General features: G+C 43.2%; 1 protein-coding gene across 7 annotated transcripts in view; it reads right to left on the bottom strand.

Annotated features, from left to right (window-relative positions):
- The window catches only part of CCDC171 (coiled-coil domain containing 171), a 215,273-nt gene that overhangs the window by 91,496 nt on the left and 106,464 nt on the right, over window positions 1-17,313 (bottom strand). For all 7 annotated transcript variants that reach the window (XM_053370260.1, XM_053370256.1, XM_053370261.1 and 4 more), the window contains one exon: window positions 3,004-3,149. In XM_053370260.1, coding sequence (XP_053226235.1) covers window positions 3,004-3,149 — 146 coding nt within the window. The remainder of the gene's footprint in view (window positions 1-3,003; window positions 3,150-17,313) is intronic.

The raw sequence follows: 17,313 nt of genomic DNA, 5'->3' as shown, positions 1-17,313 counted from the left end.
TCCTAGTGTACCTAGAAATGTTGAGAATAGGGTGTATCCTAAATATATTCCTCTTGGGTTTCAAAGTGTAAAGGAGTATGTCTTCAATTCCGTTAACAATCTGGTTAGCTGTTGAGTTATTCAGTCCAGAATTTACAAACCTAACAGTTCTTATAAAAGAACATGTACATGCAGATTTTTTCCTGTTACAGTTTCATCACTATTTAGGTCAAAAGTTCCATTCTAAACAGAATGACTTCCTTACTAAGAACACCTGCCAAAATTGGCCTTGCATTCAGGTGTGCAATGGCCAACACACGGCTTATCCTTTGAATGCTAAAACCACATTTCCCTTCCTTACACCATATTAAGGGAATGCAGAGGGGAAGAGTTTTGAGGGGACAGTGGTGGGTATGTGGAAAATCCCCCTGCTTGCCTTATCTTCCCTGCAAAGATCTCCCTCCTCATTTTCCAGTGGAGAATGAGAAGCCTGGCTTCACATACTGTTGTGTCCTGCCAAACTTCCTAGTTTTACCATACTGAGAGAAAAGCAATCAAACTCAGAATACCCTCCTTGAGCAGAATGGACTAATATATTCCTAATGTCAGCTCATGCCTAGCTAGCTCCATTTCAGGTGTGTCAAGAAAGTTGAAATTTCCAAGCCATTTAGTTTGTCACTTTCGTGACCGTGGGTTGTGGCGAGATGGCAATGTTAGTTTTCATTGTTTGTGATGGCATTCTTTGTAATTTCATAATAATGTTGTATTTTTAATTGCTATAACCAATCCTTTGGCAGGTAATAAATTAAAATTGTTGTTGTAGTAGCAGTAATAGAATAGACTGATAAGTTTACTTTTGAAGCCTGGGAGAATAATAATAATAAATAATAAATTTTATTTATATCCCGCCCTCCCCAGCCGAAGCCGGGCTCAGGGCGGCTAACAACAATCAAATAATCAAACATTCAAATAAACCAACATTCTAAAAATATTTCATTATAAAAATTAATTAAAATCAAGTTAATGGCAACCATTAAGCAAAACTCTGTGCAGGTTGCCAGAGGAGGGAGTCAGGCTGCGCCCTGACCAAAGGCCTGGTGGAACAACTCTGTCTTGCAGGCCCTGCGGAAAGATGTCAAGTCCCGCAGGGCCCTAGTCTCTTCTGACAGAGCGTTCCACCAGATTGGAGCCGCAGCCGAGAAGGCCCTGGCTCTAGTTGAGGCCAGCCTAACCTCTCTGAGGCCTGGGACCTTCAGGATGTTTTTATTTGCAGACCGTAGGTTTCTTTGTGGGGCATACCCACAAAGAAAGGGGAGAAAGGGGTTGAATGTCTGAAACGCAACAGCTAGGCTGATACAGTTAATGTATGTTTTGTGAGGGTTTCCATCATGGCAGCTGCAAAATTATGTGGATTCTTTTATATGGATCAATTTGATCAGAAAGCATAAGCTGTGGTAGGCTACTTCTGCCCTTTTCAGCCCTTTGTTATAGTCCAATGATATGTATGTAGGATTTTCAGAATGAACTTTGCGATTTGTTAGGTCAGGGCAGTTCAAACTTTTCATACCAAGTGGGCCACAAGAGTACTTTGCTACGGGACCTGTGGGCCACACACTGCCTCGTTGCATGAGGGGAACAAAACCAACATTTGACCCCAACCCCAGCCTTGTGCTGCCTTCCCAAAGCCAGCTAAGCGAAGTGTCAGACTTTGGGAAGGAGGCACAAGGCTCTGGGAGGGTCCTAGAGCCCTCCCCCTGCCTCCTTCTCAAAGTTGGGAAATAACTAACTAGGCTTTGGGAAGGAGGAGGGAGGACTCTAGAACATGGCTGGAGCCCTCACGCCTCCTTCCCAAAGACCAGCGCCTCACTTAGCCGCAGAGGTGAAGCTAGCTGCTCCGGCACCCAGCGGGGCCTGTGGGGGCAGGGCTGGCTGCCGGCGGGGGTGCGCTGCCGGCAGGGCGCGTCCCATGGGGGTACGGCGGCAGCAAGCATCCCGGGGGGGGGTCACCTGCGGTGATGTCACCCCCCCTCAGGGATGACACCCAGGGCAGACCGCCCCCACCTTTCTTCGCCTCTGCTTTGTCGGCTTTGGGAATGCAACTTCCTCAAAGGCTGAATTAATTGGTCAAATGTTGCCGAAGGCTGCTGAAAAAAGGCATTGAGGGCTGCCTGTGGGTTTTGAGATGTGTGTTTGACCACCCTGAGTTAGAGGGTTCTGACTGAAGACAATAAATGCACAGCACTGCCTGCAGGGGGAAGACTGTGAGGTGACACAGAGAAACTGTCACTGAGGTGACAGAAGAAGAGACTCAGAAGAGGCTGAGGTTGAGCCTGGAACCGACAGAAGTAGCGTCAGCTGCTAAAAGAAGCAGGCGGAAGTCTGAGGGTTGGGAGATCCTTGTGGTGGCGGGCAGCTGTTTAAGAAGAAGCCAAGACATCAGAGCTAAAATGGAGGAAGGATGGTGCTGAGAAGATCTGAAGGGAGAGAGAAACCCAGATTTGCCAGCGCACAGGTCTTTGCAAACGGCAACCATCAGCCGACACAAAGCATGGCCAATGATGGTGCTTGTGTGTTGCCACAGAGTTTTATAGACCAACATGTGCAAGTATTCTGATCTTCATTCTTGCAGATGCAATACACGCCTCGCTCTAGTCTGCCACGTGTTGCCCTACGCCGGCTTTTCATATCAAGCCCTTTGCTCTTTCGCCAGGACCGCTTGCTGAATTCAAGTCTGCTAACCAGCGATGGTGGCTCGAGCGCTGTGCAACAGGAAAGAGAGAGGGGGGCAGCATTGCTTGTCCTAAAATCACACCCATCCTTGGGCTCCGCAATGATTGAAATGGGCCATTAGTATGTTGAACTAACTTTTCTTCCTTCAAGAGGATCTTTTACTAAATTTCAAAGACAGGCAGCTGTACTTTTGTTTTCCAGCGCTGCATTATCCAAGGCTAAAACCCTTTGCATGAAAGTAAGAATTGATCTTTTGTCTGTTTCAAGTGATCTCCCCAAGGCCCCAGTGCTCACTTTGCTGCCATGCGGAGGGCACTCTCTGCATCGTGTATGCTCTCCTCCAGCCGACGCTTGTCCTGCTCCAGCTGGGTAAGATGTCTATTGAGCTGACGCAGAGATTGATCTTTTCTTCTCAGCTCCATCTTTGCCTCGGAGAGACTCTGGGAGCAGACAGAAAGCAGAGTTACTTGTCAGCTCCGATAATTAACTTCAATTTATGCCATAGGCTATTAAACAAAGAGGAATACAGACTGACTGTGAAATAGATTGAGGCTATTTTCTAATAAAAATAGTATCTATTTACCCTTCTTACAACATCCAGCGCGTTGAAAAATTTAACTGCATTACGGCAGCACACAAGAACACTCCCACCTGCCACAATCGCAGATACTACAGGTGCTATATAGATTTTTTTTAAAGTTATTTTATGCTTTCCTTACAGTATTTCAGATGAAGGGTTACCTGTGCAATTTAAAGTATATTTTAAAAAGAGAAACCCCAAAGCATCTGAATTTATGGAAGCGTTTTAATGGAAAACTGCTACTCAGGAGGGAAAGGAATAGAAATATAGATGAAACAGATGACATAAATATACATAGGAGCCAACTCCTAGAGGTCGAGAGGTCTTCGCCCCCCCCCATAAAATATTTGAGGGCCCCCCTCCCAGTTGATGGGCACTGCCGTTCAAATGGTGTGAGTTCGGTGCATCATGTGATCAATTATAAGGGGTGGGGCTTACCTCCCCCCAATATTTTATTCAAGTTGGCCACCCTGTAGATCTCTCTCTCTCTCTCTCTCTCTCTCACACACACACACTATATATATATATAGAGAGAGAGAGAGAGAGAACCACCCACTCTGTAGTCCCTCAATTTGTTACAATACCATTCTGACAATTACAGTGGTACCTCAGGTTACATACGCTTCAGGTTACAGACTCCGCTAACCCAGAAATAGTGCTTCAGGTTAAGAACTTGGCTTCAGGATGAGAACAGAAATCGTGCTCCGGTGGCGCAGCGGCAGCAGGAGGCCCCATTAGCTAAAGTGGTGCTTCAGGTTAAGAACAGTTTCAGGTTAAGAACGGACCTCCGGAACGAATTAAGTATTTAACCCGAGGTACCACTGTATAACACACAAACATTCTGTAACTGAGTCATATGGCTTTTCTGATTTTCACATTTTACTGTTTCCATCCCTCGAAGGCTTCCCCAGGATCTACTCTCTAACATAAAATGCTTCAAGTAGAAAATTAGTTTAGATTGATACATTCATGCACACAATTCCCCAAAGGACGAACAATTAGGCAACCTGCATGCAAACTACAATCAAGGCCTTTATTCTGTTTTCTGTAAGGTAACGTTTTCAAAGGATTCTGGATTTGCTAAGCCCAATTTTCAATTCACAGCTCAAGCTCTTCTTTTAATCTAACCTTCCCTATTGTTGAAAGATATTACAATTTGTAGAGCCTAGAGATATGCCAGGGCTATATTAGATTTTTTGTAGTCTCTGCATTTTGTTTATTTTTGTCTGTATTTAGAGTTTCTTACACAAAAATCTAATTCTAAAAATACGCCTTTTTATAAGAGTTTACCTTTCGGCTGTAATGCTTATTGCAAAAGGACTTAGCTGTACTGTAGCAGGACTAAATTCCTATATGCTACTTTGACAAATTAAAAAGTTATAACCTTCAAAATGGAGCCAGGAATTTTAAAATCTGCATAACGCTTTACATCTATTCTTAACATCTTCCATCTGAGGATTTGAAAGATCAAGCAGTAGAAGAATTTGGGGTATTGATTTCCAGGAAGGCTGAGCAAGCAAACTTAGCCTATGTCAATGGAAACTCAACTGTGGAACGGAAGCCCAAAGGACCTCTGCAGGGCAACCTCAGATTATATCAAACACCTGGGAAGCAGAGGGCCACTTCTAAGGTTGCTTTTGAAAGACGTGGGCACACACCTTGGGAGGATTCTGCAAATTCATGAAAACAACAACCATCACATACATATTGGAAACGAGGCTCGTGAACCCAAGAATTGCTCAGAGATTATTTCTCTACAGGTACCATTGCTCTGAAATGGTTATACATAGGATGATTGACAAGAGGGTCTCAAAGATCTTCAGATACAGATGTTCCTCTTGGGAGTGACTCAGAGAATGAATGCCGAGAAGAAATAAGAAACTGGGGTGGGGGGTCCAGTTCCTATTACAGTGGTACCTCGGGTTACATAAGCTTCAGGTTACATACGCTTCAGGTTACAGACTCCGCTAACCCAGAAATATTACCTCGGGTTAAGAACTTTGCTTCAGGATGAGAACAGAAATCGTGCTCCAGTGGTGCAACAGCAGCAGGAGGCCCCATTAGCTAAAGTGGTGCTTCAGGTTAAGAACAGATTCAGGTTAAGACCTCCGGAACGAATTAAGTACTTAACCCGAGGTACCACTGTACTGCATTTTAACTAGCATTTAATTGCAAAATGTACATTTGAAGTCTGCAAGACAGTGACAATACAGCTGAAGGAGAAAATATAGTTATCTTGTAACAACAGTGTTCTAGGATGAATGTGCCTATTGCCACGTATACTTTCTTTATCAAATGGGCATGCCACATCCATGCAAAATTCAGTTGATCGAATTTAGAAGAGTTGGTGGGAGGGAGATTGCATTACTCAAAAAAAAAAAATCATATGGAAGATAAATTCATTGCTTCAAAAGCCTTTTTGACACTGCAGGAAGAATAATAGTCCTTTTTTTCTTTTTTAAGAAAAACAAACAGCACCAAATATTTCTCCGACAGAAATATGAGACTACAAAACAAGACACATTCTGTACATTATAAATCTGACCTTAACTCTATTTTATTCTTATACAGAATGTGCTATTCCTTGCATGCAGGTCTTTTGCCTTCCTACACCCAAGTGCAGGGCAATGGGGGCGGGGACTTCAGAGTTTAACTTTAGACCATCACTCCCTTAATGTCTTTTTAATGTTGAGATTCCACACTGAGAAGCTTAGATATTCTTACAACATTGATGGCGTTAGGTAGGCCTTCATTCTTCTTCTTCTTCTTCTTCTTCTTCTTCTTCTTCTTCTTCTTCTTCTAGAGGTCTTTTGCCCATGAAAAGTCGCAGCTAGCTATGGGCATGATTGAGAGGGGACTGCTGTTGGTGGGTAAAAAGTAAAGGGTAAAGAGACCCCTGACCATTAGGTCCAGTCGTGGCCGACTCTGGGGTTGCGGCACTCATCTCGCTTTATTGGCCAAGGAAGGGAGCCGGCATACAGCTTCCGCGTCATGTGGCCATCATGACTAAGCCACTTCTGGCAAAACAGAGCAGCGCATGGAAATGCCGTTTACCTTCCCGCCGGAGCGGTACCTATTTATCTACTTGCACTTGGACGTGCTTTCGAACTGCTAGGTTGGCAGGAGCAGGGACTGAGCAACGGGAGCTCACCCCGTTGCGGGGATTCAAACCGCAGAACTTCTGATCGGCAAGTCCTAGGCTCTGTGGTTTAACCCACAGCACCACCCGTGTCCCTCACTGTTGGTGGGTAGCAGTAGACTAAAAACCTCCTTCTGCCTGCAGAAGATAGACACAGGCTTCTCTAGACTGCAACTATTTGTTTTTTAAAAATAATAATAATTATACCCTGCTTTTTACTTCAGCCGGGCTTCAGAGTTGCTTGCCAATAATAAAAACATATAATATACAGAACTGCACCATAGGGTGCAATCCATTTGAGATTAAATAGGTTTTAAACCAACCTGTTTAAGTGGGCTTCATGTGTGCTTTAAATGTTCTGACATCGCACTCAGTAAGCAAGGCAAAGAAGGTGCTACTTCCATTTAGCATCACAGTGTGAACTATATGTGATATTGGCACACAGGCAAACACAATGAATTAATGAGTGCAGCTAAGTCATCGTTTCAAGCATTCAGTTCGCAGGCAACAGGGCGCAACTTTATACGCTGGCAAAATAAAAAGAGGCTAGACCATTTCTCTTCTTCCACTTTTCCTAACAAAATAATTTAACCGCTTTTCCGCCTAGAAACACTTACTCAACGGAATTAAAACTACACCGAGTTATTTCCTATTTACAGCCAAAAAAAAGCTGGCCATTACATCCTAACTGGCAAGCTCTGTTGGTTACTTGCCCTCCCAACATGAACTGCAAACCACGATCAAACTGTGGTTTGCAATTCTGGTTTGGAGAACAAGCACAAACCATAGGGAACGCGTGAGCCTTAGGCTCACTCATGCAACACCAAACCATGGTTTAGTATTTCATGAAAACCAGTTCAGAAGGGTTTGCATTTCTGAAGAGCTCCTGAAGTAACCATCAAAATGATTCCTTACTACCATTGCACCCAATTTTTACAATAAAAAAAATCCACCTTTCTTTTTTTGCCTCGGATAAAACCACAGCAGGTGGAATTTTAGCAAATTTTTGAGGTTCCGGGGGCTCCTGTTTCTTTTTTTAAGGATGCTAAATCTGCTTTGAATCCCTCCCACCAAGTTGTTCAAAGACATTAGAGGGGAAACCTGAAAGCAGCAAAAGTTTACATGACCTGGAGAGGTGAAGAATAATTTGCAGGCATGAAATGATGACTATCCTGGACACTTTCAGGAGGAAGTCTCACCTCTGCTTTTTAAACCTGGCCTTTGCAGGTTAAAGATAAACCTCAAAAATGGCTGGAATCACTAAACCTCCAAAATGGTTGGAATCACTTAACCTCAAAAATGGTTGAGCCATAGTCCGGAGCGCTATAAAGTAATATATTTTCGGTTGCTAAGCCTTCCCCCTCCGCCGCCCCCCACTCCCCATTTCTTCAGATTGATCTAATTAAAACCCCCGATAAACTTTATGGGCTCTAATATTTCTAGCTGAACAACGGAAACCAAGAGGGTGTGCCTCAAGGCAACAAGGCGGCCATGATAAGCAGCGGGCTAGCCACTAATTTCTCAACCAGGGTAGAGATTGTGAAAAGCGCGATGTTCTGATATCCAAGAAACTGTTCAGGGGAGAATAGGATAAATCAAGTTTAATAACTCTGGTCCTAATTGTTCCCCCAATGCTCAACTCTAATTACTTGGAGAACTCTCCTGACTGTCACCTGATATTAAGTTGTTGGAGGCTGAGTGTGGAACGGCGAGATAATCAATAAACATTTAGAGGGGAGAAGAATGAAGATTCCCCGTTAAGCAGTGGGAAGCGGCGGCACCCAAAGCCCTTCTGCTCATGAGAAAGCCTATGGGAGACGCGCCGTGATTGCAAAGCAATAATCCAAAGCCCTGTTTTCGGGCCTGGAGGCAGGAGTACGTCTGAGGGAAAAAGGTTAACACGGTCACCCTAATTACAGCCCACTTTCACATGCTTCATATATAAGCGAAGACAAGCCAATTAGGTAGAGAGGAAGATAAGAGAAGTTTTATTTGTATACTAATTAAACCCCTGATGAAATTAAAGGAAAAACATACAGCTCTGTAATTGTGTCTGAGAAAGGTCACTTCAGGTTCAGTTATCAGAAAAGCACAGCCTTGAGATATTTCACTTAATCCACAATACAGCCCCTTTCTCTTCTCTTTTTTTTTGCTCCCTGGGCCTTAATATTTACAGAAATAGGAAAATTTCAAAGCCCGATAGCGCATTTATCTTGGAAGCGTTGTCGTAGACAAATTTGAACCGCTGGAAAGTTGAAGCTGGATAAGAGAGAGCAGGACAACAACAAAAACACAAAACGCCCACCTACTGCCTGCCTACAGCGTTGTGCAGACGTGGAGAGTGTTGGTTTGGAAATGCAAAGAGCCTTAAGACACATTATATTTAACACATTATATTGTTAAAGACAAAATAGCCAAGCATATAAATGAGTGAGTCTTGCTGAACGAGAGCCAGGTTCAAAGTGCATTTCAATGCCACCCCAGCTCAGCTTCAGATAACGTTAGCCACATTTCGCTTTCGCTGTATTAGCTGGCAAAATGTTTTAAAATTAAAATAATACTAATATCAAACTTGGCAATAGTGCAATGCTATCCTGTGCTCCAATTATCCCTTGGAAGTGAGAGACAAGCTTAGGAAGGAAGAGCTGGGAGGTGCATTTTTTTATAAAGGAGATTTCACAAACAGAATTTCTTCTGAAATTTTTTGCAAAAACTCACTTCCCACTACAATTATAACAAGATCCTGTTTACAGTGAATTTGTCCCAGGAGTCAGGTGACTCATGACGTGAATATTAAGTGAAAATACTAAGCAAGAATCCTGCCTATAGAGAAAACTGACTTTATTAAGTTTACCACAGTGGAAGCTTTTGTTCTAGAATACAGACTCAAGCCCTGGATTCACCTTTTCCTGCTAAGCCATCTTTAAATTCAGTCCTCCTGGGGCAACCAAAGGCTATCTTTTCGCGATTGAATTTAATCGATGTGCCCCCAAAATTGGAACTCTTAACATTTGAAAACTGACAGGTCGCCTTCTGTCATATGATGTAGAAACATCATGAGGTACCTCCATGCATTACAGTGTTGTCAGAGATCTGTCAGAAATAACATGTGCAAGTTCTCTAAAGTTGGTGTTTTTATTTTTACTTTTAAAAATAAATTTGGCTTGCCAATGTTCCATAGAAGACAGGAGATAGCAGACAATAGTGAAAATGTTTTTTAAAAAAATATATGATCACCCACTGCAATGATCATACACTGCAATATGATTTTAAAATTGTATCAAATATATTTTAATACTTATAAACACCTTAACGAAGAAATCTACAGGGGGGCAATTAAATATAAAGTAAACCACTAGCATATATGACCTGAGAATATTATTAAGCAAATATAATCTGGCCAACCACTGATAATAACACAGAAATTACATATATGGAAATACTTTACAGAAACACTATTGCATGCTATATCTATCTATCTATCTATCTATCTATCTATCTATCTATCTATCTATCTATCTATCTGATTTTAATCAATATAACTTTGAAAGCTAAACTAAAAGTTCAGAATATTGAAATATTGTGCATATTTAGAATATTGCGTTGAGAAGAAGAGGAGTTTGGATTTGATATCCCGCTTTATCACTACCCGAAGGAGTCTCAAAGCGGCTAACATTCTCCTTTCCCTTCCTCCCCCACAACAAACACTCTGTGAGGTGAGTGGGGCTGAGAGACTTCAAAGAAGTGTGACTAGCCCAAGGTCACCCAGCAGCTGAATGTGGAGGAGCGAGGAACCGAACCCGGTTCACCAGATTACGAGTCTACCACTCTTAACCACTACACCACACTGGCATATAGGTGCACAAGTCATATAATGAAAGCATCATGGCTTGCAATAAGAGAACTGCAAGTGGAAGAGGACCTTCCAAGTACCTCTCCTCCACCTGTAACTCCCAAGACCCTCATGGGTCTCTGCAAGGTTGCAGGACTCTCCTGAATAGGATGGGCTATGGCAAGCATGTCCAACCTGTCAGTAGCGATCTACTGGTCAATCGTGGGGTGTCCCTGGGTCGATCGCATGATCCTGATTGATCTCCTCACAAGAAAAGCTCAACAACATCTTCCTCCTCCACAAAAAAACTCAAAAACTTTGGGTCTTCCCCAAAAGAGCTCAACAACTTTGGTCAATCCAATGGGTAGATCACTGCCAGTTTTTTATACATAGTGGGAGTAGATCACAGTCTCTTGGGAGTTGGACCTGCCTGGGCTAGGGCATGGAAGAAGACTGCTGGGGAAGGTAAGATCTGGCAAAATCGGGCACCCAGGGTGACTTCACGTGATTTTGAAGGATTCCACTCTTTCTGCTGCAGCCCCCCACTCTCACACTGCACGGTTCAGAAGAACGACCCAGCCCTCCAGAGAAGCTTTTCAGAGACACAGGAACGCGGACAGGAAAATCCTGTTCTGCAAACTTCGTTTGACTTGTGGTTCTCAGGATCCAAGCCAACAGTTAACAAGGAACATCACGATGTATGAAGCCGTAAACCAGCCAATAAGATCTGGATCTACTGTTTTGAAGACACAGTAGTAGCATGCTCAGATTTTGTAAACACCGTGATTAATGCAAACACGAGATTTTTCTGTGATAATGTGCAGTGATAGGTTGGGCAAAGAGTGGCGGAAAGGAGGAAATGAAGTGTGCAGTCCTACTAGGTCCTCCTTTTAAGCATGTTAAAGTCTGTTTAAGTGAGCAAGGGCAAACAGAATTAGTGCAGAGTTCATACTACTAAGATATCCAGTCTCATTTCTATTTGAGCAGCTATTTCGGTATGAATTTTATGGAAAGAAAGAAAAAGATGAAAGCTTTGCACAAAAGGAAAAGGAGATCATGGGAAAAGTTGGTTAAGGTTAATAAAGACGCCCACAGGGCAAGTCCTATAAGCGTAACTCTCTAGTTTAAAATAACAACAAAAACTGCTAGGTATAAGGGACTTGGATATCAGAAGCTATCAGAAGCCAGAGAAAAGTCCCATGCATTGATATTCAAGCTGCTCAGAAAAATAGGGTTTAGAACATTAAGAAAAAAATTCCGCACAACTTTATAGGTCTATCGATTCCCTCTGCACATCTCAAGGTAATATAGTTACTTTGTAGTTGATTCAATGCTCTAACAAAGATCTCTCAGGAAACTGGATTTAACAAGAGCCTTCTTGTATTTTTGAACAAAATCTTAAAGGTACATAAAAGCTTTAAACTAACCGGGATAAGTGGTCTGCGTGCACGTCTGTTTAACACCTTTGCATTTAACTCGTGAAATAATCCCATTCCCCAACCCCCTCAAACGCACAAGTCAATAAATCTTTCCCACTGCAGTCTAAATTCCAAGGTCATGGAAAGAAGTGTTTATTAGTATAATTACAAAAAAAGCAATAATACCATTAAGCCTTCTGCGGCAGATTTAAGAAGAAGAAAAAACAACCCATTAGAAGCAGAAAATAAATAATAAAAAAAAGGGTTTGGTAGGGGCATTCCCTCAACAAAGCTACAGAAGGCAAACCAAACATCAATTTTCATTAGTTGTTGTTATTTTTGTTGTTGTTTGTAAATATATCTCCTTATTTAACCATCCTAAGGGCAGGCGCTGTTGCAAATTAAGGCCAACACAATGGTTGCATTTGCAGGTAGTGCTAAGCCAGGGGTTGGCAAACTAAGGGCTGCGGGCCGGATCAGGCCCAATTGCCTTCAGGATCCGGCCTGTGGATCGGCGTGGGGATTCTGCTCGTTTGGGCTGTGCCATTCCCCCCCCCCGCACGCCATTCCATTCCCCCCTCCCCCCCCACACCATGGCGGCGCCTCCTCCCTCCCTCCTCCTGGCTTCTCCCCGCCCTGCCTAGAGGAGGAAGGGGGCTGGGCTGAGCTGGCTGACCGCAATTTTAAGCATCCCCTCTCCGGAGCCAGCCCTTTCGCGCCACTCATCTTCCCTCCACCATCACCACCCTGGTGCTCCTGGGGGCCAGAGAGCGGAGCGAACGAGCTCCCTTTGCCTACCCACAAGAAGCAGGAGCAGCAGTGGTGGTGGCAGCCCAAGGGAAGGTAAGCACAGTGACTGAGGGTGGGACTAATTGCCTCCTTGCCTCTTCTTCCAGCTCCCCCCAGTGCTGCTTCTCCGGCCCTCCACAAGGCATGAGGGACAGTGGACTGGCCCACCGCTTAAAAAAATTTCCGACCTCTGTGCTAAGCCAAATCGTGGCCTAGGACCAACATGGCTGTTCCCAGGGAGATCACAGCTGCTTTGCTCCTATCAGGTCCTTTTAGTTCAGCACAACGTGACACCTAAACCAAGGTTTGGCTTAACGAAACCTTCTGAACCGGGGATTGTGGTTAAGCTCTCTACTCCACAACCATGGAGATTCGTACTCCAAGATTCGTACTCAAGGATACAGAGTGCACCAATCTATGCCAGTTTTCTGGCGGAATATGCTCTCCATAGTCTCCAGCAGCCATCTTTCCTACTGTCCAAAAACGACTGTGATGGGACTCGGGCTCGGGCTTGGAGCCAGAGGAGTCTCAATCCGCACCGGATCCTCTGCCTCAGGAGGCAGCTGAACCAAGTCTGGGGCCTGATTCTGAAGAGCCCCAGTCTGCACAGGTTCCCCAGCAACAAGCACCAGCTGGACTGAGTCAGGGGCCTGAGCCTGCCCTGGCTCCAGATGCAGGGATTACCTCGTTGCCTTCAGCTGGGCCATCACTTACAGCTGGTTGGGTCAGGGGAGGCTGAGGAGGCCCCTGGGTCTAGTAACCCACCGACGTCTCCCGAGCTGCAGAGACTAAGGTCTGAAAGAAGGAGAGACCCGAGTACTCACAGGAGGATTGCTCGCCTTCGGGTGAGACAGGGAGGTGAGTCGCCGGGGGATTAGGACTGGCTGTTATCCCGACAGAGATAAAAGGCTGCTGGACCCCGCCCCAGGTTGTGGGAGCAACATTGCTGTTTGACCAAACCTGCCTGTGATCCTGTGCCTGACCTTGCCTGGTTTGCTGCCTCGTGTCCTGCCTTGGCCCTGTCGGACTGCCTCCTTGCGGAACCCTTGGATTCGGGACCAGACCTGGACCGTGTTACTCGGGTTACCCCCAGGCCCAGCACAACGACCCCCTTCCAACTCTACAATTCTATGAAACTGATACATAAATAAAGAATCTTTAAAAGGGTATCTATGAAAATCTCTTATCCTGGCATCAAATAGGGACCGGTACTCCTATATTTGTTAGCCAGTTTCTGGAACCCCTGAGAAATTAAAGCTAAAATCTTTGCCGTGGCTTTTTGGCGGTGACTCCAGGTTGTGGAATGGCCTTTGAGGTGTATGTTTTTCAATGACAGTAGTGCCTTGGTTCTCAAACAAAATCTGTTCCAGAAGCCTATTTGGCTTCCAAACAACTGAGGCGCGGCTTCCCATTGGTTGCAAGAGCTTCTCGCAGTCAGCAGAAGCTGCGTTGCACGTTCAAGTTCCGAAAAACATTTGAAAACAGAAGCATTTACTTCCGGGTTTTCAGCATTTGAGAACAGAAACGTACAACAATTGAGGAGTTTGGGAACTGAGGTTCCACTGTACATGTTTTAAATATGGTAATTTGGTGCCCCACCCTGGGACCATTTGGTGAAAGGCAGAGTAGAAGTAGAAAGAAAGAAGCAATAAATGAAATCTCTGCAAACGTTTGGAGGAGGAATACCAGAACCTTTGATTGACTAATGAAAAAAGATAAGAATTAGGAGCTATAATTGAAATCTAATATGTGTATTTAAGATACCATTTGATATTTGTTTACATGAAGCAGACGACGTTGTAAAATACATACGGTTATGTCACACACTGTCTCATGTGCCCTTGAGCTAAAAATAAAGTACTTATGGATTTGCACACAATGTACAGTGGTACCTCAGGTTAAGTACTTAATTCGTTCCGGAGGTCCGTTCTTAACCCAAAACTGTTCTTAACCTGAAGCACCACTTCAGCTAATGGGGCCTTTCGCTGCCACCGCGCCGCTGGAGCACAATTTCTGTTCTCATCCTGAAGCAAAGTTCTTAACCCGAGGTAATATTTCTGGGTTAGCGGAGTCTTTAACCTGAAGCGTATGTAACCTGAGGTACCACAGTATTGCACTCCTCTAAAAAATGAAGAAGGAAAATGAGAGGACTAAGAGAACTTTCTACATTTTTAAAATTGATCCAAGACCAGAATCCAACCTTCCGGCATGCTATGAGGATAATACATTTCAACAAGTCATCGTGCACATGGCTTCACAGGCATATTTCCAGCAGTCATTCCTGGGATATCAATTATGTCAAAAGCGTCCCTGAGATGCAACTTTGTGAAAGGTGCTCCAATTGAGAAAGAAGAGCAATACTTTTCTAGAACTGTTGCGCAGCAGGAAACAAGAAGGGTTGTGGCATGTGGGTTAGTGACTGTCCCAGGTTTTTCAAATCAAAATTCTAAAGAGTTAGCCCAGGCACTATAAACACATAAAAGGATGCATCTTGCTCCATTCTCTTGTAGATATGCAAAAAAGATAATTATCAAAAAATGTTTGTTAAAAGGCATTGTCATGTTGCATGTGAACTAATGGTTTTTTTATGAATGAAAAAAATCAAAGTGTTCCAGGAATTATTGTGTTACTGAAGGAAGCGCAGGTGTAAATTCCAGTTTAAAATCCAGCCTCTATAAATTATTTAGTCGCTGAGAATATACATTATACAAAACTTTTTAAACAACTAAAGCCTTTAAGTAATTAATGAATTATGAAATTTAGTCTCCAAACAATTCAGAAGGGATCTCTCTCTCTCTAGCTTGCTTTAACATGATAAATTTGATTAACAGTTTACTATTAACTTGTACACTAATGAATAATCAGCTACATTATGTTCTTTAATGAACAACAGCTTTTAATTTAATAGATACAGTGTTTAGAATTGCTCCTTCTTGCCAAAGTGACAACACGATTGCTGGCAAACATCATCATCCCTTTGAGTATTCGAAATCTAGCCAGTTTCTCTGGGGGGAAAGGAAAAGGAAACACTCGTGGGAGTCAATGAATGAGAGCTACAGAATCATTTTCTGAATTTACACCAAACATATTCGCAGTTATTCTACTTGAGTATTAGCCTTTTCATCAAACCTCTTTGAAAGCATACCAAAAAAATATGTTATCACGTTAGAACACAATAATCGGCATTATCGCACCTGCCAAGTCTCAAACGCCCTTGGTGACAGATTGAGTATTCTTAAAATTATGCAGCCTTTCTAGCAAATAAATCTAGCATATAAAAAATTCCAGGCTGCATTACTTTTAAGGTTGTGCTGTGTGCTACTTCGATGCTCACAGCACCTGTTAATTCTTTAAGTGGGTAGTGCTAAGTAGAACATTACATGTTATGGAGTAAGGCAGTCGTGGCTGAGCATCTGATCTGCTTGTAGAACGTCCCAGGTCCAACTCCTATCTTTTATGCAGGGCTGAAACAGACCCAGTTTTGAAATCCTAGAAGGCTGCTATGACTTAGTGTGGACAGCGCTGAGCAAGATGGACCAGAGGTCTAACTCGGCTCCCTACGTTCCATGCACACAACTCACAAGTGTTAAAACTGCACCCCAATCCCCAAAAGCCATATTGAGCCACTAAAAGCCTGCTCATACATGAGACGTTATGGGAAATAGTGGCTGTTCACCGGGGGAACAGTACAGTGGTACCTTGATTCTCAAATTTAATCCATTCCGGAAGTCCGTTCCAAAACCAAAGCGTTCCAAAACCAAGGCGCACTTTCCCATAGAAAGTAATGCAAAATGGATTAATCCGTTCCAGTCTTTTAAAAACAACCCCTAAAATAGCAATTTAACATGAATGTTACTCTCTAACAACACGATTGATCCATAAAATGAAAGCAATAATCTATGCACTGTACTATAAAATAATACAGTAGAGATGATAAAAATTAAAAAAAATTCTTAGCTGCACTGAGGATAGTCACTGTTTGCTTGTTTGTTTGTTTGTTTGTTTGCTTGCTTGCTTTTTGCCAATCATTTTCCTTTAGTTGATGAATTCAAAAAGATACATAACGCAGAATTTGCATTACAAATCGAAGAACAACAATAATAAAGACCAGAAAAGGAAAGAACAGTGATAATTTTTCAGTTTGCTATAATATCAATCATCTTCCATTCTGTTATGCTGTAGTTCATATCATTATACAGATGATAGTCACTGTTTGGATGGGGGGCTTTTATCCATTCTGCAGCCAGTCAGTAGCTGAACTGGGTTCCACATAGTCACAAAAACAAATGAACTGAAAAAGCCTCAAAAACAAAAAACGCAAAATAAATAGCAAAAACTAAAGTGCCAAACTCAATCCGTTCCAGAAGTCCGTTTGACTTCCAAAATGTTCGAAAACCAAGGCACAGCTTCTGATTGGTGCAGTGCCCCGGGAAATAGCTGACAGCTGCATCAGACGTTCGGCTTCCAAAACACATCCGAAAATCAGAACACTCACTTCCGGGTTTTCGGTGTTTGAAAACCAAGGCGTTTGAGAACCAAGGTACCACTGTATTCCAAAGCTAAAGGATAAGCACAGTGAACTTTTACATGCACCCTTGCTGTCCTAACTTAACACATCGATGGTAAATTTTAGAGAGCATTGCCAGTTGATCTTAATAATTGTGATGAGATTTTTTCTGGGGGGGGGGGGAGAATGTTTGTGCTAATTGTTGGGCCCAACTGAGCAGGCAATGCTGCAGATATTTAGTTTATCTCAATGGGAAATGATCACTGAAACCAAAGGAGCAACTTTGCCTGGTAGATTGTGCCCATCGACTTTGAGGAATTCTTTGCCCCTGAACATCCT

This window comes from Podarcis raffonei, chromosome 17 (assembly GCF_027172205.1).
Source record: "Podarcis raffonei isolate rPodRaf1 chromosome 17, rPodRaf1.pri, whole genome shotgun sequence".
NCBI lineage: Eukaryota > Metazoa > Chordata > Lepidosauria > Squamata > Lacertidae > Podarcis > Podarcis raffonei.
This window is presented reverse-complemented; position numbering and strand designations above follow the sequence as displayed.